The sequence below is a fragment of the Notamacropus eugenii genome, chromosome 4, assembly GCF_028372415.1.
Source record: "Notamacropus eugenii isolate mMacEug1 chromosome 4, mMacEug1.pri_v2, whole genome shotgun sequence".
Lineage (NCBI taxonomy): Eukaryota > Metazoa > Chordata > Mammalia > Diprotodontia > Macropodidae > Notamacropus > Notamacropus eugenii.
Window position 1 is genome coordinate 472264705 of NC_092875.1, and position 22828 is coordinate 472287532.

General features: G+C 38.7%; 2 protein-coding genes across 3 annotated transcripts in view; both read left to right on the top strand.

The window, feature by feature from the left end:
- Positions 1–22828, top strand: part of SCAMP1 (secretory carrier membrane protein 1) — a 119204-nt gene that overhangs the window by 50846 nt on the left and 45530 nt on the right. For both annotated transcript variants that reach the window (XM_072606409.1, XM_072606410.1), the window contains 4 exons: positions 4106–4183; positions 14796–14894; positions 15642–15753; positions 16996–17124. In XM_072606409.1, coding sequence (XP_072462510.1) covers positions 4106–4183; positions 14796–14894; positions 15642–15753; positions 16996–17124 — 418 coding nt within the window. The remainder of the gene's footprint in view (positions 1–4105; positions 4184–14795; positions 14895–15641; positions 15754–16995; positions 17125–22828) is intronic.
- On the top strand, positions 4190–14817 carry LOC140502091 (microtubule-associated protein tau-like). The gene has a single exon (XM_072606411.1). It carries the CDS (start codon positions 8012–8014, stop codon positions 8918–8920), a length of 909 nt encoding a protein of 302 aa, XP_072462512.1. The 5' UTR covers positions 4190–8011; the 3' UTR covers positions 8921–14817.

The window sequence follows — 22828 nt, forward strand, 5'->3', positions numbered from 1 at the left end:
ATATAGGTCCTTTTCCTTTTCCTTTGATCTCTTTGGGGTACAGACTTAGTAGTGGGATTGCTAGGTCACAGGGTGTGCAGTTTTCTAGCTCTTTGGGGATAGTTCCAAATTGTTCTCCAGAGTGATTGGAACAATTCACAGCTCCAATAGTATGCATTAGTGGACCTGTTTTCACACATCTCCAATACTTGTTGTTTGCTTTTTCAAGTCATCTTAGACAGTTGGAGAGTTATGAACTAGTACCTCAGTTGTTTTAATTTGCTCTTTCGTAATTATTAGCAATTTAGAGCATTTTTTTCATGTGACTACGATAACTTTGATTTCTTCTGAAAGCTGCCTGTTAATATCCTTTTTTGACTGTAACTGGAGAATGGCTCTTCTTAAACATTTGGCTTAGTTCCATTTATATTTGAGAATTGAGGCCTTTTTCAGAGAAACTTGCTGCAAAGATTTTTTTGCCCTAGTTTGGCAGGTGTTTTGTTTTATTTACTTCATTTTTTTTTGAGTCTCGAGCTGTAGCCCTGGCTCATTGATTGCACTCCTCCCTTTTTAAACCTTTTTGTTTGCTGTAAGAACAACAAACAGAGAAGACACCTTTTTTGGCTGTCTTGACATACTGACAATTCTGAAACAATTCTTCTTAGAAAAATTAAAGTGAAAAGCTAAGCATGACCTCATAATTATATTCTTGCAAATATGCTCTAGAAAATGTATTGAAAACAGAAAAGCTTTGTTTTCAAAGGTTATTATAGTAGCATTATTTGTATTTGCAAACCCCTCACAGAAAAAGCTTAAATGTCTTCAGTGGTTTATTGATTATTTAAATTGTGACACATTAATTTAATGGAATATTATAAAACAATATTTACATAAAAGATGTACGTAAGTTTGGAAAGACTTTCCAAAATAACACTAAGCAAAGACAAAATCAAAACTAAAATCAACCAAAATAAAATACGGAACAGAGTATGGACATGAATGGACCAGGTCGTCTCGAGGAGCGGTTGAACAACTGTGGGGACATTTTATTTACTAAAATTAATTTAAATGTAAATATACTAGGCGTTTAATTAGCCACACTTATGTTCAGTGTTGTTTATAATAAATAACTGCTTTCTAAGAGCTGGGCATAGCCAGACTGCAAGTGCGGTCTCTACAGTGAGAACACAATGTAGCAGACGCTATATGTCTTTCTTCTTTCCTACAGAGTGTCTTTTGTTTCTTGAAGAACATATGTAATTCCTCTTAATTATTTCTTAAGCTGCTGATGTAGGAAAGAACCAAGTGTTTGTGTACTCAAGGAAGAACAGAGAAATGCGACAGAAAAAAGAAACCAGATTGCATATTCCTAATGTAAGCATGGGGAGTGGAATGCCAGCGTTTGTGCTCTGCAGTTTGGAAAAAATAGCATTAATGTAGGAGGACGTCGGCATAGCTGGTGGGCCTGGTGAGGCCGTGTGGCTCACGGGGAACACTCGCATGGCCTTGAGAACGTTGAGAAGTGGGAAAGGTTCCAGTCTGGGTTTGCTTTGGTAGCATTCTGTATGCCTGACCAAGAGTCTGATCACACTGAAGCCATAAATGGTTCAATAAGTCAATCAGCAAGCATTTATTAGGCACCTCTTTTGTGTTAGGCACTGTACCAGGTGCTGGGAATATCAGCACAACCAGTGAAATGGGCCTTGTCCTCAGACATCTTTCATTTTGTCAGAAGATAAATCATTTCCATGTATAAATAAAATGAACAGAAGGTGACTTCCTAAGGAGAGGTACTAATGGTTAGAGAAGATCAGTTCTTTTGGAATGTTATATTCCAGTCAGAAATACCATATTTACCATACAGTACAAGCCCCTAGGTTATTGATAGTGAGAAGAAATTTCTTGTGTTGGATTGAAACCCAGAAGGAAATGTTTCACATAGTAGGCCTTCACTGCTAATCTTCTGTTACATTTTATCTTTTTAATGTTACTTATGCCTTCTGTTTTTATGCCACTTTGATTTCTGAATATATGCCTCTTATCCACTTAACTATCTCTTGTGATAGATTTTGGACAAACTTCTAAGTTTAGAGTCTTCTGTGGCTTTCCACTCCCAAAACGTTGTGTTTAGTCCCATTTGTGCAATTTTCTGTCATTCTCTCTTCAACTTGTTGTCTTTTAAAAATTATTTTTCTCCACCTTTCAGATACCTGAGTAATTTAAGACTTTATCATCTTGGTTTTTCTCCTACATTTCCTCTCTTTTTTAGTCCTATTTTGTTTTAGTGGGCTTTTTATTTTTCTTACATTTTTTGATTATTCTCTTCTTATTTATTATTCATTGTTTTTTACTGAACTGTGCTTTATGGTGTTTCTATCATTGTAAGCGTTTTAATGTTTTGTATTTTTCTAAGTTATTGTCTCATTCTTTGCTTCTCGCTTCCCTTTTATTTCTTTAATACGCTCATTGTTAACAATTGTTTTACTTCTCAGCATTAGGCCTAGTTTCTAGTGCTGTTTCAATTTACGTTTCTATGGCACTTTTGTCTTATATTTTAATATCTGAGTGAATCTGTGACAGTATCAAGGTAGGGGTGTGTCTCTCCGTAGTGAGCGTTTATTAAGTGCCTAGTATGTGCCAGGTGCTGATTGCTACCCATGAATGCCTTCATCTTTCCATGAATCATTACTAGTATATATGCATTATATATATGTATTGCAAGTTATACGTATGTATAAATAATGCATTTGAAGCAGTGGGTGGAACGCTACACTGGAGTCAGGAAGACCTGAGTTGAAATCCGGCCTCAGACACTTACTAACTGCGTGACTCTGGGCAAGTCATTTAACTTCTTTTTGCCTTAATACACTGGAGCAGGAAATGGCAGATCATTCCAGGATCGAGTCCATGGGGGGTCACATGATAATGACTGAACAGCAGTATAATACACATATATATTTATCATACAGGACACTTTCCACTAATTCTTATAATGGGGTACCAATACAAAACTGTTCTTCATTGCCTTTGCCTCGTTCATGACCCGCCCACTTCCATTTCCTGTCGTATATCTGTATTTGTATCAGAGTTTTTCTTTGACTTGATAATTATCAGATAAATTTTATTTTGAACTTAGACATCAAATAAAATAGGCATTTCTATGTGCATGGTAGAACAGAAATGCATCAGAGAGCCACATAAAGCTTCTGAGCAGTAGAACAGAGCAGTCATACTTGTCTACCAGGAAAGTCAGTCTGGTAGCTGGCAAAAGATGGATTAAAGGGGGAAGATGGAAGTGGGAGATTAGAGAATCTATTTATTATGAGAGAGAAGTAATGAGGACTCGAACTAGGGTCATGACAGTAGAAGTAGTTAAGAAGTATATTCAAGAGATAATGTAGAAGTAGAAGCAACAATGCTTAGAACTGGACATATTTGGTGAAGAACAGGACAGAGTCAAAGGTGACTGAAGTTTTGATTCCACCATTAGTGAATATATAAGCTCTGCATACTTTCTGATCCAGTGATGCCACAGTAAGGCATATATGCTAGGAATATAAGAGAGAAACAGAGGAAAAGTTCCTGTAGATACCCCCAAAAAAATCATAGCAGAGACTTAACAGAACTAGAGAGAAAGTGGTTACTTATTGGTTGGGGTTTTGTTGAACAAATTATGACATGAAAAATAAAGAATGTGAAGAATTTAGAAGAAATTGGGAAGATTTGTATGCACTAATGTACTAATGCACTAACGTAAAAGGAAGAGAACAGCTCACCATAGGGAAATACTTGAGAAATCTGATGACGCGGTGCTCAGTCCACTTCAGTGGACTGATGATGTGAAACATACTTTTTGCCTCTTGGCAGAGGTTGCAGACTGTGCATGTAGAATGAAGCATGTATTTTCAGACAAGGTCAGGCTGTTATTGAATTTGTTACAAAGGAAGGTACTTTTAGTGGGTGAGGGAGTGTGCCCAAAAGATGACAGAACTAGATATGATTATGAGAAAATCTCTCTGCTCTTCTGTTTTCTGTTTTTTTCAAGTTTACTGTGATCACTGTGAGTTTGGATGGGTTATCAAGTAACATAATGGAAACTCACAATGTTTAAAATCTTCTGTTTCAGGATCCATCAGTTACACAGGTGACAAGAAATATGCCACCAGGACTTGATGAATATAATCCGTTTTCTGATTCTAGAACGGTAAGAATATTCTTTAGTTCTTCACAAATGGTTAAGGTGAAATCACCTGGACATTGTATTTTCATTAAAAATGTCTTCATTTAGCTGATTGCTTAAACCAAGTGTTATTTAGAATTTATTATATTGGTATTTGAAACTAAGGGGCAATAAGAAGTGATGCAAAGTTATCAAAAATCTTAGTGAAACAGGATAAAGTTATTTCTTACATTTGACTAATATGTTCTTTAAAATATTTGAATGAATTATATTACTTATAGTAGGTTTTATTGGAAGCTATGCCATCTTTGTGGTGATGTGGGGTGATAATGCCCCCTTTACATAGTAGAGAATTCTAACCAGTGCCCCTGGGTACCTTGGCTCTGATGGATGAGCTGCTTAGCTTTTCGAGTCTAAATCTTTTCCCTTATCAAGAAAATCAAGTGGTCACTGACTAAAGTAGTTTCTAGTTTCTTTTTGATCTCTTCATTGTCACTTTTGTGTTATTCCCATTAAGTTTCTCTTGGAAAAAGTGATCATCTCTGTCAATGTCTGTTCTTTTTTCTGTTTCCTATTTTTCATCATTAACTGCTTTGTTTAAGTGGGTCTTGTTGCAGTAGTTTTAATTGCATGCCATAGTTTATTTTTATTCTTATAATTTGGTATTAATTTTGATCTTTGAAGAAATTGGCTGTACACACAAGGTGATTCAGAAATGACCACTGGTAACTGATCATTTCTCATCTGTAAAAATATTAATCAATGATACTGTTGGGTGCTTTTCATGTCCAGCCCCTCCCAGTTCTTTTCAAAGAAAGTGTCCATGCTTTTATTGGCAACTTTCTTTTGTATCTATTTATTATCAATTAATGTTGATTATTATTAATATTATTAATAGTGAGAGAATAAAGAATGATAATATTTACTTCTGGTAGTATGATTGTATTTTGGTAATTAGATGAGGGTTACATATTTAGAATAGCTGCAGCTAAGTTAATGCTTATAGGTGTTCAAAAAAACTTGTCCTTAGTGCCTTCTGCCAACATCACTTGTAGACTTGGAAGGGAACTGCATAGAACTGAGGGCATTCTGTATTTTATTTTATTTCATAGCTGGGCGTGACGTGTATCATCAAGTGACCAGCCTGTTGGTGATGAGATTTTCTGTATTTAGCTAGGTTGGTTCTTTAGAAGCTGACAATTTGTTTCTGAGGTCATAGTCAAAACTTCTCCATCTTAGATTACTTCTGCCAGAGCTTAGACTCCATTGTCATGGCCTTCAAGAAACTGGAGTCAACTCCATGTCAAGCTGAAGTATCTGAATAGGACTCTATATGATTTTCAGATTATAACTCTTAAAAATCTTTTTATGTAGCTCTCAAAGCATGATCATGGTCATTCCATGATCTGTACTGTATATAGGAAGATTTATCTGGCAGTGATATGCAGATTAGATTTCAGGTAGTAGGGAGAAACTAGGGATAAAGAGAACGCATATTGATTAAAAATTAAAATAGTTGAGATGATGATAGGTAATGATAATGGTGTTAGGAATTAAGAAGAGGAAATGAATGTTAGAAGTATTGAAAGACTTGGCAACTGATTCTATAAATCTACAACTATTAAACATCTGCTGTGTTTCAGGTACTACACTAGGATCTACAAATATAAAGAAAAAAATCCATACTCAGGAGCCTAGAATTTTTAGGGGTAGATAACGAGCATATGTATAAGTATTTACAGAAAACGATGAATAGTAAATACATCAGTTAAGTACTTGCTAGTTATGGAGAGAGGACACTAGCAGTTGTTGGGAGTAGGGGTGGTTTCATAGAGAATGTGATTAAAAAGCACTGTCTTGAAGGAGGACAGATATCCTGTAAGGCATAGGTGAGGCGCAGGAGTGCTTCTATGTATTGAGGAGGGTCTGTGCAAAGGTAAGAGCTGGGATGTCATTTGTGGAACAGAGAGACTAGTTTGGTTGGGATATAAATTGTGGGAAGGGGAGTGATGCATAATGAGGTGGGAAAAATATGTCAAGGCCAGGTGATAAGAGATTCGGCAAGCCGAATCGAGGAATCTTTATTTGGTCCTTGAGCCAATACAGCATCAGTGAAGTTTATTGAATAAGAAGAGAGGAGCAAGGTCCGATTTTCATTTAAGGAAAGTTGCTTTGGCACCTGTGGGGAAGATGTGTTCAATTGGGGAGAGACTTGAAATAGAGAGATATCACAGCATTTTAGGTGAGAGATGATGATAGCTCTGAATGTAGGAAGAAGGGATCAGATGCAAGGGATATTGTGCTGGTGGCAATGACAAGATTGGGCAACTGAAGGATATATGGGGTGAAGGAGAATGAAGAGAGGAGGATGATTCTAAAGTTTTAAAACTTGAGAGGCTGGAGGAATGGTTTACTTGGTTTACTTTGCACTAGTCCTTGTAAGTCTTCTAACTCTACTTTCAAATGTCCAAAAGTCAGTTGGTGATAAAATATTGAAGCTCATTGGAGACAGGGGCTGAATACAAAGATCAGGAAATCCTCTGCCTAGAGCTGATAGTTCAGCCCCTGAAAGTTGATGAAATCAACAACGGAGAGAGTGTAGAGACAGAAAGTCTTTACATTCACAGTTAATGGTGATGAGCCAGCAAAAGAGACTGAGAAGGAACGATTAGAAAGGTAGGTGGAGAACCAGACGATAACAGCCAGGATGAGAAGACCGTCATTGATATGAAATTCAGTAGAGAGGTAAAACAGAGTGAGAACTGAGAAAAGACCATCAGTTTTGGCTCTTCAGATGTCTGTGTCTATAGAGAGAATAATTTCATTTGAGTGATGCTGCCAGAAGCTGGATTTCAAAGGATTAAGGAATTGGGGAGAGGAGAGGAAATGGATCATAGATCTAGAGCTAGAAGAAACTACAGGGACCATCTAACTATTATTTTACAGATGATGAAACTGAGGCCTAGAGAGATTTGAGTTGACCAAGGTAGCAAACATAAGAAGGGCTCAAACTCTTATCACTAATCTTGAGAGTTTGGCTAAGGAAGGGAGAGAGAGTAATAGCTTGAGGCAATTTTAGGATCAAGTGAAGGTGTTTTAAGGATGGGGAGAGTTGAGCATGGTTAAAGACAATAGAAAAGGAATTAGTTGGTAGGGAAAGGCTGAAGATTAAAGAATAGGGAGAATTGGGGGTGAGGGGCAATCTGCTTGGTCTGATGGGAGGGGTTAGGATCAAGAGCAAATATTTAGAGATTGTTCTTGCCTCGATGTCAGACACTGAAGAAAGGGAGGAGAGAATAGTGGATGATAACAGTTTGATGAAGAAAACATAATAGGCTCCTGCACTCCCCTCGCACCGGCCGAGCAGGCACCTCTCTAAACAGGATGGCTGAGCAAAGACCAAGCTTCAGCATGATGGAAGATCACACTGGGAACCAGCAGATCCATTCTGGAGAACCATTCCAGATAGGAGGAGAGAGGAAAGACATGCCTTCTCAAGGAGGTTATACTCTGCTGCAGGACAATGAGGATGACACGGGGCATGGCTTGAAAGCTGAAGAAGCAGGTATTGGAGACACACCTAACCTGGAGGACCAAGCAGCAGGAGATGTTTCCTAAGCTTGTAAAGGCAGTGCAACTGGAAGTGATGAGAAAAAAGCCAAGACATCCACACCTTCCTCTGATCAAATCTTCCTGAAAGCTAGACCCACCATTAGCCCTAAAAGACCCTCTCCTGTTAGCTCAGGCCCTTCGATCACACCCTCCAGCCCAGCTGTGTCCTCAGTACCAGGTTCCTCTCCTAAACACGTCTCTTCTGTCACATCCCATACTGGCAGTTCTGGAGCAAAAGCAATGAAATCCAAGGGGGTGGAGACTAAAAGCGGAATAAAAATGGCCACTCCCAGGGCAGGGGCACCTTCCGGCCAGAAAGGATCTGCCAGTGCTACCAGAATTCCAGCGAAAACTTCAGCCCCAAAGACACCTCCGAGTGCTGTTGAATCTACAAAATCTGGAGACCGAAGCAGCTACGGCAGCCCAGGTTCCCCAGGGACTCCTGGCAGCCCGTCCCGTATACCCTCTCTGCCCACACCCCCCATGAGGGAGCTGAAAAAGGTGGCAGTGGTCCGTACACCACCTAAGTCCCCATCTTCAGCCAAGAGTCGCCTTCAGACTTCTACAGTCCCCATGCCAGACTTGAAAAATGTCAGGTCCAAGACTGGGTCCACTGAAAACTTAAAACATCAGCCAGGAGGTGGAAAGGTGCAGATATTTAATAAGAAGCTGGATCTTAGCAACATCCAGTCCAAGTGTGGCTCAAAGGATAATATCAAACATGTTCCAGGAGGAGGCAGTGTACAAATAGTATACATGCCAGTCAACTTGAGCAAAGTGACTTCCAAGTGTGGCTCATTGGGCAACATCCACCACAAACCAGGTGGTGGCCAGGTGGAGGTTAAATCTGAGAAACTGGACTTCAAGGAGAAAGTTCAATCCAAGATTGGTTCCCTGGACAACATTACCCATGTTCCTGGTGGAGGACACAAGAAGATTGAGTCTCACAAGCTAACCTTCCGTGAGAACGCCAAAGCCAAGACTGACCATGGAGCAGAAATTGTCTACAAGTCACCAACCATGTCTGGGGACACCGCCCCCTGGCACCTCAGCAACGTCTCTTCTGGAAGCATCAATATGGTGGACTCACCTCAGCTTGCCACATTGGCTGATGAAGTCTCTGTGTCCTTGGCCAAGCAGGGCTTGTGATCTTGCCCAGCAGTGTGGTAATTATGGGGAGAGAGAGAGAGAGAGAGAGAGAGAGAGAGAGAAAGGAAAAAAGAAAGAATAATTGTACAGCCCTTCTTCCTCTGTTCCTTTCCCAACTGTTTCTCACAGATTCCCTAATTGGTTAATGATTTAACCTGCTGTTGGCCTCTGTGGCTCTAGCTCCAGGACCTTAAAATCAGTGATGGGAATAAAAACAAATTTTGTCTTTAAAAAAAAACCAAAAAACATAATAGAAAAGGAGCTCACGGGGAATGGCAACATTTCTAAGGGAGTGGGAGGGGGAGGGAGTTGTGGAAGGCTTAAGGAGAGAAGATTGAAATAGCTTCTGTGGGGAGCGCGAGGGAATCACTGCATAGTGGAAGGGCAACGTACGGATTTATATTAGGACATGAGTTGGGTAGGGCTGAGAAGGACAGGGTGTTAATCTTCTTAAAGTATAATTGTGATCATTCTCTTGTTTGGAAATCTTTAGTGAATCCCTGCTGCCTGCAGAGTAATTTACAGACTTAACCACTTGACATAGAAGGCCCTCTACAGTTTGGTCTCAGTCTTTCTTTCTAGCTCTCTGTTCTAGGACTTGTTTTATTCCAGCCAGACTTGACAACTGAACATGCCTGTGCTTTTCTGTCTTCCATGTCTTTGCTCATGCTGTCTCCTCTGTCTTTTATGTGTTTCTTATCCTCTCTACTGGACTTACTGTAAGGTTGAAAGCAGGGAGAATGTTTTACCCATAGTTGTATCCACTGTAGCGACACACAACATTTCTAATAAATGCTAACAGATCAAGAACTGGACTAACATGAAGTTAATCTCCAGTAAGAATTCAAACCATTTACACCATTATTGAATATAAAACTCTACACCCAAACGTATCATATTATATTATAATAAAAAGTTTTATATTATAACATATATTAATGTATTATATTTTACTATATAATTACTTTATAGTGTACATTTTATCAAATTCAAGCCAAACAGTGCAGAATAACAAATTTGTTACCTGGGTCCTCTTCTGAGTCAAACTGGATACTTACAAAGCTACAGTCTTCATTTTGTTTTCTTTTTTAAACATAGTTGTATTCAAAGATTTTTTCTTTTCAGTAAGGACCTGGTAACATAGTAAGTGAATGTTAAATATTTGTTAATGAAATGATTCTGCTCATTTCTTTGTATATCACTCTGTGTCACTTCACATGTCTTTCCATATTTCCTTCCCTTCGATGTCTTTTTTTCCCCAGTACAATAATGTACAGTTACATTTAGTGTCTGGTAATTTCTTTAGTGATTTTCTAATCATTGGATAGAGTGATTGTTCCCTGTTTCTTTACTATTATAAATAAAACAGTGATTTTTGGAGAGGATATAAATAAGTCCTTTTTTCCATCACTTCTTTATTATTTATTCTCAGAAAAGGGATCACTTAGGTCAAAGGTTATGATGAGTTTTATGACTTACCTTACACTCTCAGCATACGGTAAGTACACTACTGCAGTATTCTCTGCTTTCCCCAGAGTATGTATCATTTTTTAGAAGCTGTTATATTTTTTCTCTCTGAATCTTCAAACCAGTTATGATTCATCATGTGCATTATAGCATTTGTGAGTTATAAGTGACTTATAAGCCATCTGATCCTACCGATGTGCAAAAGGAATACCTATTCACATGCCAGAAAGGGGTCATCGGAGGCTTCCACAGAGGAGGAAGAGCTCACCTCTTAAAGCAATGCATTCTACTTTTATTCAGCTCTGATGGTTGGGAAACTTTTCCTGATCACACATCTAAACATTTGGCCTCTTTGCAACTTCTGTCATTGCTCCTGTTTTTGTCATCAGAGACAATCTAATCTCTTCTTCACCTGACAGGTGGTCAGATCCTTGAAGTCAACAGTCAAGTCCTTCCTCTTCTCCAGATTATATATAAATACACCCATTTCCATTGACCATTCCTTATGTGTATCATGTTCTCAAGGCCCTTCACCATCCCGACTGCCTTCTTCTTGACACTTTCTAGCTTTTTGATGTGCTTCTGAAACAGTGATGTCCAGAAGTGAACCTAGTATGCCAGATGATTACTGAGGATAGATTACAGTAAGACTATTGCCTATCCATTCCTGTAGATTCTGCCCCTCTAAATAGAGCCCAAGATTGCATTAGTATTTTTGGCTGACTCAGTATACTGCTGACTCGTTGAGCTTGCAGTTCACTAAAATCCTCAGATCTTTTTCAGGGCAACTGCCCTGAAAACATCTCTGTTTCCTTCATTCTATATTTGTGAAATTGAGGTTTTTATGCTCCAGTGAAAGACTTTACATTTCTCTCTATTGAATTTCATATTATTAGATTCAGCTCAGTATTCTAGCCTGTCACAGTTCTTGTGATGGCTCATTCATTGTGTTGGCTGTCCCTCCTAGCTTTGTGTCATCTGCAAATTTGATCCATATATGCCTTTATTCAAATCATTGATAAGATTGTTAAACAGTACAGTGCCAAGCACTGAGCTCATGCCTTGTTTATATTGACTTATTAATGCTTATTTTTTGAGCCAGCCCATCCAGTCATTGATAAATCTATTTGATTGTATTACTGTATAAACATATAAGCCATATTTCTCTATCTTCTCCACAGGAATAATATGAGATGCTTTATAAGAAGCTTTGCTAAATATATCAGTAGCATTCCCCTCATCTCTTTGTATAGCAATCCTGTCAAAAAAGGAAATGATATTACTTTGACATGACCTGTTTTTGATGAAACTGTGCTGACTTTTTGTCATCTCTGCTTCTTTTTCTAAATGTTTTACAGACATTCCTTTAATGATCCATTCTAAAATTATTCCAGGAATTACAGTCCTCTTTATTGGCATCAAGGAAATATAAAAGGACATTTACTTAAAAATATTAATACAAGATAAATGGCAACATTCTTGTGACTGGTGGCTTAAAACTACTATCCCCTACAACCTCCTGTCCCAGGAGGTTCCGAGCCTCTTGCTTCTGCCTTGTGGGCTGGATCGTTAGCCTAGTACAGTGCTGCAGATTATTCTGTGCAAAATAATAATCTGGTGTAATAACTTTCCCATTGACTAAACACAGTTTAATCTGAGGACCTGAAAGGTGAAGCAGTCTTGCTGACTGAAAGCTGACGCATCTCATCATTGAATCTGTAAAGCACTGGGTTCTGGTAAATGTGACTTACTATGATTAGAGCCACAGCTTTTAGAAAGCAGTGTAGGAATATACAGAAAAAAACTGATATCCAGAGATGCAATTGACTTGTCTTTGCTTACATACCATAGAAGTGGCAGAACTAGGATTCACAGCCAGTTAAGCCACAGTGTTCCAAGAGCATTTGAAGTACAGAACTGAGAAGAGGACAAAAAATGAGTGAAAAATGGAAACTATCTCCCAAGATTTTGGAACTGATTCTTCCATCAGCAACAATAGATCCACCTTCTTTGGATTATGACATCTTATATGGTACTAAAGAAAACAAAAAGGGGAAGAGGAGCTGGATTACATCCATTAAAAAATGAGGAGTTCTGTCTCATAGGCAGTAAAATTTTGAGACTGATAGATCAGTTCTTAAGGATATCTGAATGAAGAAATCCTAGATGTTAGTTAGCACTACCAAAAAAAGATGACTGAAAAAATAGTTATTACTGACCCCTTGTACTTTTTGTTTCTTCACATGCTTTGGTTACTCAAGTGGAAAGTGATTCAAAACTTTTTTTTTTCTCTACAAAAGACAATGGTTTTCTTCATTCTGTGATCAAATTCCATAGTTCTTTCTCTGGATGTGGAAGGCATTTTGCCTCGAGTCCATTGGGAATTTTTTACATCCTTGCATTGCAATGAAGTACTCAGTCTACCAGAAAAATTCCTTACACATTGTGGTTGTTGCTGTGTACAGAGTTCTCCTTTCACTCGGTATCAGATCGTATAAGTCTTTCCAGGCCTCTCTGAAGTCTTCATACCACAGTTTATTCAGTCATTCCCCAATTGATGGGCTTCCCCTTGATTTCCAGTTTTTAACTACCACAAAGAGAGCACCTTTAAATGTTTTCGTATATGTGGGACCCTTTCTCATTCTTATGACTTCTTGAGAATACAGTCCTAGAAGCGATATTACTGGGTCAAAAGATATGCACATTTTTGTAACCCTTCAGGCATAGTTCCAAATAACTCTTCAGAATGGTTGGATCAGCTCACAGTTCCACCAACAATGAGTTAGTGTTCCAACTCTGCTACATCTTCTCCAACATTTATCATCATCCTGTTTTGTCATGTTAACCAATCTGATAGATGTGATGTGGTACCTCAGAGTTGTTTTGATTTGCATCTCTCTAATCAATAGTGATTTAGAGCATTTTTTCATATGACCATAGATAATTTTAATTTCCTTCTCAGAAAACTGCCTTTTCATATCCTTTGACCATTTATCAATTTGGGAATGACTTGTATTCATGTACATTTGACTCAGTTTCCTATATATTTTAGAAATGAGGCATTAATCACAGACACTAGTTGCAAAAATTCTTTCCCAGTTTTCTGCTTCCCTCTTAATCTTGGTTGCATTGGGTTTGTTTGTGCAAAAACTTTTCAATTTGGTGGAATCAAAATTATCCAATTTGCACTTCATAATGTTTTCTGTCTCTTGTTCTGTCAAAAATTCTCCATTCTCCATAAATCTGATAAATATACTATTATTTGCTCCACTTATTTTTTTATAGTATCAGTCTTTATACCTAGATCATGTACCCATTTGGACTTTATTCTTGTGTACAGTGTCAGGCATTGGTCTATGCCCAGCTTCTGCCACACTGTTACAGTTTTCCCAGCAATTTTTGTTGAACAGTGAGTTCTTATCCCAGAAGCTGGAGTTCTTGGGTTTATCAGACAGTAGATTGCTATATATATTGACTACTGTGTCTTGAGTTACCTAACCCTTTCCACTGGTCTACCCCTCTGTTTCTTAGCCAGTACCAAGTGGTTTTGATAATTGCTGCTTTATAGTACAATTTGAGGTCTGGTAGCATTAGGCCACCTTCCCTACCATTTCTTTTCATTAGTTCCTTTGATATTCTGGGCCTTTTGTTCTTCCAGATGAATTTTGATATTTTTTCAAAACTGTATCCTAGATTGAGTGGGGTAGGCCCCTGGCATGAATATTTGTACCCTAGAAGTGCATGAAGTAAAGAGATGCACTTTAGGTTCACAGCAGCAGCTGGAAGGTCCAAAGAATTTGGAGTCAGGAAGACTTGAGTTCAGATCTTAACATCAGACACCTACTAGTTGTGTGCTACTGGACAAATCACTTATTATCTCTCCGACTCAATATCCTTACATGTAGAAAGGGGATAATAATTGTATCTCTACCTCCCAGGGTTGTTGTGAGAAGAAAACTTATGTGTCTGTGTGTGTGTGTGTGTGTGTGTGTGTGTGTGTGTGTGTGTGTGCGCGCATTGTAAACTTTAAAGTGCTGTATAAATGTTGGTTAGTATTATAATGTTATCATCATTCTTGGTCATATTACTATGAATCCAAAAGAATTTTCCTAATTGGAAAGTAAGACTGTATTTATTCTTGTTTTTCAATTAGATAGTATCTAACTACTTATACTAAAGAAACAAAGTGTTAGGTTTAAAAACCATACAAACTTGGTTTGTTCAAGTAATGAATACAGCACATTATATCCTATTTATCAGAAATATAAAATTCCATTTTTGACAGTTTTCTTTAAAGTTTTCATTTCATACTTTTTGGAATAGGTGACATATTCCTTAAACTAATATACATTTTAAGACCAATCCTTTTCCACTATGGCTTACTTTCATACTTCCTCCTTCTTGTTAGGCACCACCAGGAAATGTGAAAATGCCTAATGTACCTAGTACACAACCAGCGATAATGAAGCCAACCGAAGAACCCTCAGCTTATACACAAATTGCAAAGGTTAGTTCATGGTCAAGGGGAAAATATTCTTCAGAAAATATAATTTGCAGGAAATAGTTTGAGATGACATTTCTTCTGACGAGTTGAATACCTCTTCATTCTCGATGGTTCTGTTTGGTCAGTCTCGATGACTCTTATGTCTCTTGGCCGGTGTAGGTGACCTTGGGGACAACCACATTGCTGGGCTGCCTGATCTTCTCACTGTTGAATACACACACCTTACCTTGTGGGCTGAAAGGCTTGTTGTTATCTCAGGCACTTGTTAGCACAGAGCACTGGTGTCATGGTGGTGGAATGAAGGAGGATACTGCTTGGGAAAGAGGATCCAGTGGCTGCATGGCCAAACCATAGTGAGAATGAAAAAGTGGTAAAAGTGTGACATACTGACCAGGACACTGCATAATAAATCAAATAAATATCTGCATTTCCCTTCTCTGTCCTCTTGTGGACTGAATAACAACATTTTTAAAAGCAATTTCTTCCCAGCAATAACCTCCCTTTGTACACCTTACTTAGCCTACCTCAGGAAGGCTAGACCCTAGGAAGACCAAGATAGGCCCAACCTTCTTATAATCGTGGGCTTTCTCAAACTCTAGTATTTTTAAAATATGGTCCCTTATGTGGGAAAATGCTGAATTTTTACCAGTGATAATTATAATTGGATAAATGTAGTTGGAAATAATTTTTTAAATGTTTGCATTTGAGTATTCAGTTAGCATTCTTAATTGTTGTGGTGTTTTTCTTTAGGAACATGCATTGGCCCAAGCTGAACTGCTTAAGCGTCAGGAGGAGCTTGAAAGAAAAGCAGCAGAATTAGATCGCCGGGAAAGAGAAATGCAGAGCCTCAATCAGCATGGTGGTACGCATTGAGACTGTTCAGAAATTATCAAGCAACTTTGACAATTACGCATACAATGTTAACTTTTTTTGCATTTTGTATTGCCCAGGCCTTGGGCCTCATCTCTTAGGGAACATTTACAGTGTGGATCCTTCAGCACTGGCTTTTAAAAATTGAGCTAGAGAATTTGTAGAATAGATTATACAGCCTAAGAAAAGTAGGGGCATTTTTCCAGAATCCTATATTTTAACTCACAATAAATAGCAACATTTTTGTCCATTATTTGTTTAGCATAGGATATGCCAGGCACTATTCTAAGTGCTGGGAATACAGGTGGAAGCAGAAAGAAAGAATTGGAGTTTACATTCTACAACTTGAAGAGTACATGTAGAAAGAAGCTGAAAAGGTGTGTGGGAGAGTGTTAAACATGTGAGACTTGAAGGTATTGGAGCATGGTAGAAAAACTCCTGAGTGCAGCCTAGAGACAAATGAAGATGTGGTGGCCGAGTGCCATCTTTTAAGGTGGCTTTGGGAGGAGCCATCCAATCAGAGAGGGAGGCCACAGGGATAGAAAGTACCTTGAATGTGTGAATTTTGGGCCTGGAGTGAGTTTACAGGATGGAGAGTTTTCTGGGCAAGTTAGAGAAGTTCTGGAGAGGAATGATATGAGATTACAAAGTATTTCTCTTTTAAAGATTTTAACGTCCAGTGTGTTGTTCAGAAGTGGTGTTCTGTTAAAGTTTTGGTAAAATTTGGTATTTTTAGAGGCATGGATTGAAATATATAGTTAACCATACATAATTTGCAGAGTGATTAGAAATCATAAGGCAAAGGTATTTTTTCTAACCTGCTACTCTGATAACTGGCATGGAGGCACCCTGGGATTCTCAAAAATTGTTTCTTTGAAATATGAGTTCTAACAGGTCTTGTTATACTAGAAACACTTTCAAGTGTGTACTCTATCAAAGATGTGAATCATAACCAACTTAACTCAGTTGGAGGAGGCTCATTCCCAGAAGGCTGGATACCATGTAATTTGTTTTTAGGCAAAGCAACTTGAAGAAGAGGCGTACTCCCCCTCAGCTGTAACACATTTTTAGTCTATGTTAGAATGCAGCAACCACTCTTAGGAAGTCACGTTTTGTAGTGTAAGGAAGGTAAAACATATTTTAAATGAAGAAATAGATCTCTTTTATGTGATGTATTAAATAAGAATAAAAAGTGTGGCATGGCTGTAAAATTACTTATTTCTTTCATTTGTAGGCAGAAAGAATAATTGGCCGCCTCTTCCTGGGAATTTTCCAGTGGGACCTTGTTTCTATCAGGATTTTTCTGTAGACATCCCTGTAGAATTTCAGAAGACAGTAAAGATTATGTACTACTTGTGGATGTGTGAGTATGGGATGAACCATATAATTTATATGGACTTTTTATTTTGTCATCAAAATCTAACATTTCTGTTTTAAGACTCGTTATAAAGTTATTAAAAATTTTCCTTTTTTAAAAGACCAAATCTCAGCTTCAAGATCCAAGACATACTGATGTACTTTAGAGTTGTAAATATCAATGATAACAAATATTCTTTACAGAGAGAACTATTTTTATTTAAGCATTGGTTTAATTTTAGTGGGAAGAACAGTGAGAAAGACTTGCATTCTTTTGAGGAAAAATGTGTATGCCCTGGCATGTGATAGGTGTAACATTTATAACAATTGTTTCTTTCAAAATGTGTTCTCTACGTAATTATTTTAAAAATTATAGTATTAAAAATAGCATATAGTGTTATTTTTGTGTAGAAGAAAGCTGTTATTTTTGTATCTGTGTTAAATGTAGGTGTCATGACTTCTTTCAACAATGGAGTTAGAATGAACTGAATCTTTTACCATAGATTCTAGATACTTTTACCATAGCTTCTACTCTAATCAGATACTAAAGCAGTAATTGTTTTGGAAAAGTAAACATATTTTCATTAGTGGGAGAAGTGCCATTGATTATCAGGGTAGGGAACCTGCAGCCTTGAGGCCACATGTGGCCCCTCCAGGTCCTCAAGTGCACCCTTTGACTGAATCCAAACTTTTGAAGTAAAGCAGTCACTTGAGGACCTAGAGGTCCACATGTGGCCTTGAGGCCGTAGGTTCCCAATGAGCCAATGGTTTTTGTTAGAGGTGCCCAGAGAATTTCCAAAATAATTGTAATATTTACTTTAAAATTTCAAGAATCAATTTTTTTTATTAGGGTAGTTACCACTTCTACTAATTCAGATTGTAATTCCTTCATTAGTTGCTATACTCAACTCTGCCCCTCTCCAAAAAAATCTTTGGTGATAAGTCTCTCTGAATTTAGCTTAATTGGTACTTGCATAAAAGGTATATATTTGCTGCTGAATGCGTATCTGAAGTCTTCTCTTCCTGGTAAGACCTACCAAGTTTGTGCTTAACTGGCAAAACTTTTAAGAACCCAGGGATGAGACCACTGGTGAAAGACTTTAGGGGAACAATTGTAGCCCAGGATCTTAAATATACCATCATACTGTTCTTAAATAGCTGTAGCCTAAAATCGCACTATATTTTATAGAACTCCCTGTTGAGTTTTGTTTAGTATTGGTATTGGTTGATATCTGATGCCAACCGGAATCTCATTTAGTGCCACTAGTAGAAGGCAGTGGGAAAACTTGTAGAAGCATAGTACTTGTTCTGTTAGGTGGAGGAGAAATGTCTGATATTTTTCCCCTAATTGAAGAGCAGATCTGCAGCTCATACGTTACTTTTCCTAGGTCAGATTTGTTTCTTCACAAATTGTAACATTGATGATCAGATGTGTTTGCTTGTTCTTGCTTTACGTATAGATAAAAGTCCCTTTTTCCCTTAAATTATGAGTCCACAATTCCTGCCTGATAGAACACTCACATTGTTTATTTAAATGAGGCCATTATGAATATGAAAAGAAGACAGTTTGAATCCTTTGTCTTAAGCTATCATTATTTTAAGTGTTTCTGGTAGATGTTTTACTGACATCCCTAGTTTCTGGGTTGAACTCTTCCATTCATCATTTTTATCCATTCTGATGTAATGGGCAGAGACTTCATATGTGTGGTCATTCAGTCTCATATAAGTACATTTTATTAAAGATAAAGGATATAATTTATTATGGAAAAAATTCACCTTACTAGTTTTATGTTCTCTGCCTTCATGAATTTATTGCCATCTTATGAAACATATTACTTAGTAACATGATTAATATGATGTATGGTGACAGGTAACTTCGCAGAAACAGATGGTTTTGCCATAGAAACTGACAAGTGTTTGTATTTTTCTTTTAAGACGGATAAAGATATTCTGTATACCCTTTCTGGCCCTACTCATGATACAGCTGTAGACTTGACTATGAACCAAGGGAGAGCATAAGTTCCTTTTCTGGTTCTGACTTAGGGAAAAATTATGGCATACATCCAGTCCTTACTTTACGGTGAAGAGAACCCTTTTCCGTAATAGTTCATCTCTTCCCACTGTAACACACTGCCTCCTAGGGAGATGATGACATGGTGAATAAAAAAGCATTTATTAAATAACTTTTCATCTGCACCAAATTCTGGGAATACAGATACAAAATCCAAGTCAGATCTTGCCCCGGGGAACTTACTTTCTTTTTTTTTTTTTTTTTTAAATTTATTTATTTATTTCACTTTTAACATTCATTTTCACAGAATTTTGGGCTCCAAATTTTCTCCCCCCTTGTCCCCTCCCCCCACCCCAAAACACCGAGCATTCCAATTGCCCCCATCACCAATCTGCTCTCTCCTCCATCATTCCTTTCTGCCCTTGTCTCCATCCTCTCCCCTGTCCTGTTGGGCCAAATAACTTTCTATACCCCTTTACCTGTATTTCTTATTTCCTAGCTGCAAGAACAGTACTCAACAGTTGTTCCTAAAACTTTGAGTTCCAACTTCTTTTCCTCCCTCCCTCCCCACCCCCTCCCTTTGGAAGGCAAGCAATTCAATATAGGCCAAATCTGTGTAGTTTTGCAAATGACTTCCATAATAGTCGTGTTGTATAAGAGTAACTATATTTCCCTCCATCCTATCCTGCCCCCAATTACTTCTATTCTCTCTTTTGATCCTGTCCCTCCCTGTGAGTGTCGACCTCAAATTGCACCCTCCTCCCCATGCCCTCCCTTCCATCGTCCCCCCCACCCTGCTTGTCCCCTTATCCCCCACTTTCCTGTATTGTAAGATAGGTTTTCATACCAAAATGAGTGTGCATTTTATTCCTTCCTTTAGTGGAATGTGATGAGAGTAGACTTCATGTTTTTCTCTCACCTCCCCTCTTTTTCCCCAAACTAAAAAAGTCTTTTGCTTGCCTCTTTTATGAGAGATAATTTGCCCCATTCCATTTCTCCCTATCTCCTCCCATATATTTCTCTCTCACTGCTTGATTTCATTTTTTTTTTAAGATATGATCCCATCCTATTCAATTCACTCTGCGCACTCTGTCTCTATGTGTGTGTGCGTGTGCATGTGTGTGTGTGTAATCCCACCCAGTACCCAGATACTGAATAGTTTCAAGAGTTACTAATATTGTCTTTCCATGTAGGAATGTAAACAGTTCAACTTTTATAAGTCCCTTATGACTTCTCTTTGCTGTTTACCTTTTCATGCTTCTCTTCATTCTTGTGTTTGAAAGTCAGATTTTCTTTTCGGCTCTGGTCTTTTCATCAAGAATGCTTGAAAGTCCTCTATTTCATTGAAAGACCAATTTTTCCCCTGAAGTTTTGCTGGGTAGGTGATTCTTGGTTTTAGTCCTAGTTCCTTTGACTTCTGGAATATCCTATTCCATTCCCTTCGATCCCTTAATGTAGAGGCTGCTAGATCTTGTGTTATCCTGATTGTATTTCCACAATACTTGAATTGTTTCTTTCTAGCTGCTTGCAATATTTTCTCCTTGACCTGGGAACTCTGGAATTTGGCCACAATATTCCTAGGAGTTTCTCTTTTTGGATCTTTTTCAGGTGGTGATCGGTGGATTCTTTCAACATTTATTTTGCCCTCTGGTTCTAGAATATTAGGGCAGTTTTCCTTGATAATTTCATGAAAGATGATATCTAGGCTCTTTTTTTGATTCTGGCTTTCAGGTAGTCCCATAATTTTTAAATTGTCTCTCCTGGATCTATTTTCCAGGTCAGTTATTTTTCCAATGAGATATTTCACATTATCTTCCATTTTTTCATTCTTTTGGTTTTGTTTTTGATTTCTTGGTTTCTCATAAAGTCATTAGCCTCCATCTGTTCCATTCTAATTTTGAAAGAACTATTTTCTCCAGTGAGCTTTTGAATCTCCTTTTCCATTTGGCTAATTCTGCTTTTGAAAGCATTCTTCTCCTCATTGGCTTCTTGAACCTCCTTTGCCAATGGAGTTAGCCTATTTTTCAGGGTGTTATTTTCTTCAGCATTTTTTTGGGTCTCCTTTAGCAGGGTGCTGATCTGCTGTTCATACTTTGCTTGCATGTCTTTCATTGCTCTTCCCAGTTTTTCCTCCACCTCTCTAACATAATTTTCAAAATTTTCTGAGCTCTTTTTGAGCTTTTCCATGGTCTGATCCCATTGAGTGGGCTGGGATACAGAAGCCCTGACTTCCGTGTCTTTCCCTGATGGTGAGCACCGCTCTTCCTCATCAGAAAGGAGGGGAGGAGAAACCTGTTCACCAAGAAAGTAACCCTCTATAGTCTTGGTTTTTTTCCCTTTTCAGGGCATTTTCCCAGCCAGTGACTTGACCTCTGAATATTCTCCTCACACCCACCTCGCCTCCAGATCCTCCCAGCCAGCGCTTGGGGTCTGAGACTCAAATGCTGCTTCCCAGCCTCAGGGCTTTGGGTGGGGGCAGGGCTGCCATTCAGTGTGAGATCAAGTCCAGCTGCCTGGGTGGGGGCAGGGCCGCCTCACGGGCCCAGCTCCCTCAGGGGTTCATGCAGAGACCCTCAACAATGGATCCAGGGCTCCCTCTTGGGGAGCCCTGGTCTGCTCCCACCTCTGCTGGTGCCTCCTGAGGGGGCCTGAGTTATGGGGGCTCCGCACTCCCCTCTTGACCTGCTGAAGAGACCCTCCCACCGACCCCTAGCACCTGTGGGTGGAGGGACCCACGCGGCCACTGGAGACTCTGTCCCTGAAGCCTGCTCGGATCTGCTCCTCTCATTGCTGGGTGGCCAATGCAGGGCTGGGCTCTGCTCCACAGTGGAAAGAACCCCTTGCGAGAGGCCTTCAGGCTCTCTGGAACAGAAATCTCGTCCGCTCCGCTGCTCTGTGGCTTCTCCTGTTCCCGAATTTATTGGCAGCTCTTTTTTACAGATATTTCATGGGCTGTGGGTTCGGAGTTAGCGTATTTGTGTGTTTCTACTCCGCCGTCTTGGCTCTGCCCCCCAAGCTTACTTTCTAATGGGGGAGAGGATGCACAAAAGGGGGTGGTGAGTGGGACAATTAGGAAGTAGATTCCTATTAGGAACAATGGCTGAGTTGACTTGATCCTGGTTCCAGAACTGATTGAAGTTGGGGGTGGAGTGGGAAGAAGGGATAGGTATTATAAGAAATAGATGGAAGAGAAGGAAGTCACATACAAAAGAAAATAATATAGATTTGTCTCCTTTAAATGTATGAGGAAGCAGTGCAACATAGTTAATTGTTTGACTAGGACTGAGAAAGATCTGGATTCAATTTCTGTCTTTGGATGGTAAGTTTGTGACCCTGGGCAAGTAATTTATTTAACCCCCTAAGCTTCAGGCAATGGTGAAAATTAGAGATGACTTGTGATCTGCATTGGTGGAGGCAGTTCCCACACTGACTAAATCCCAGGTCTTTGATAAGCCTGTGTGCTATTGAGATCATATTGAAGTTTAGGGATTACTGGAATAATTCCCCAGAAATCTCTTCATAGAAATTGTGCTAATAGGGGATTTTCTCCATGTGTGCTTTTAAAAAATGTTTTGCATTAACTTTAAAACCATTGATACATCTTATGGTACCTCTTCTGTGCATGGAAGGAATTGGATCAATACAAATATATATATATATACAAACACCTTACAGATGGGCTGGGAGATAGGCTATAAAA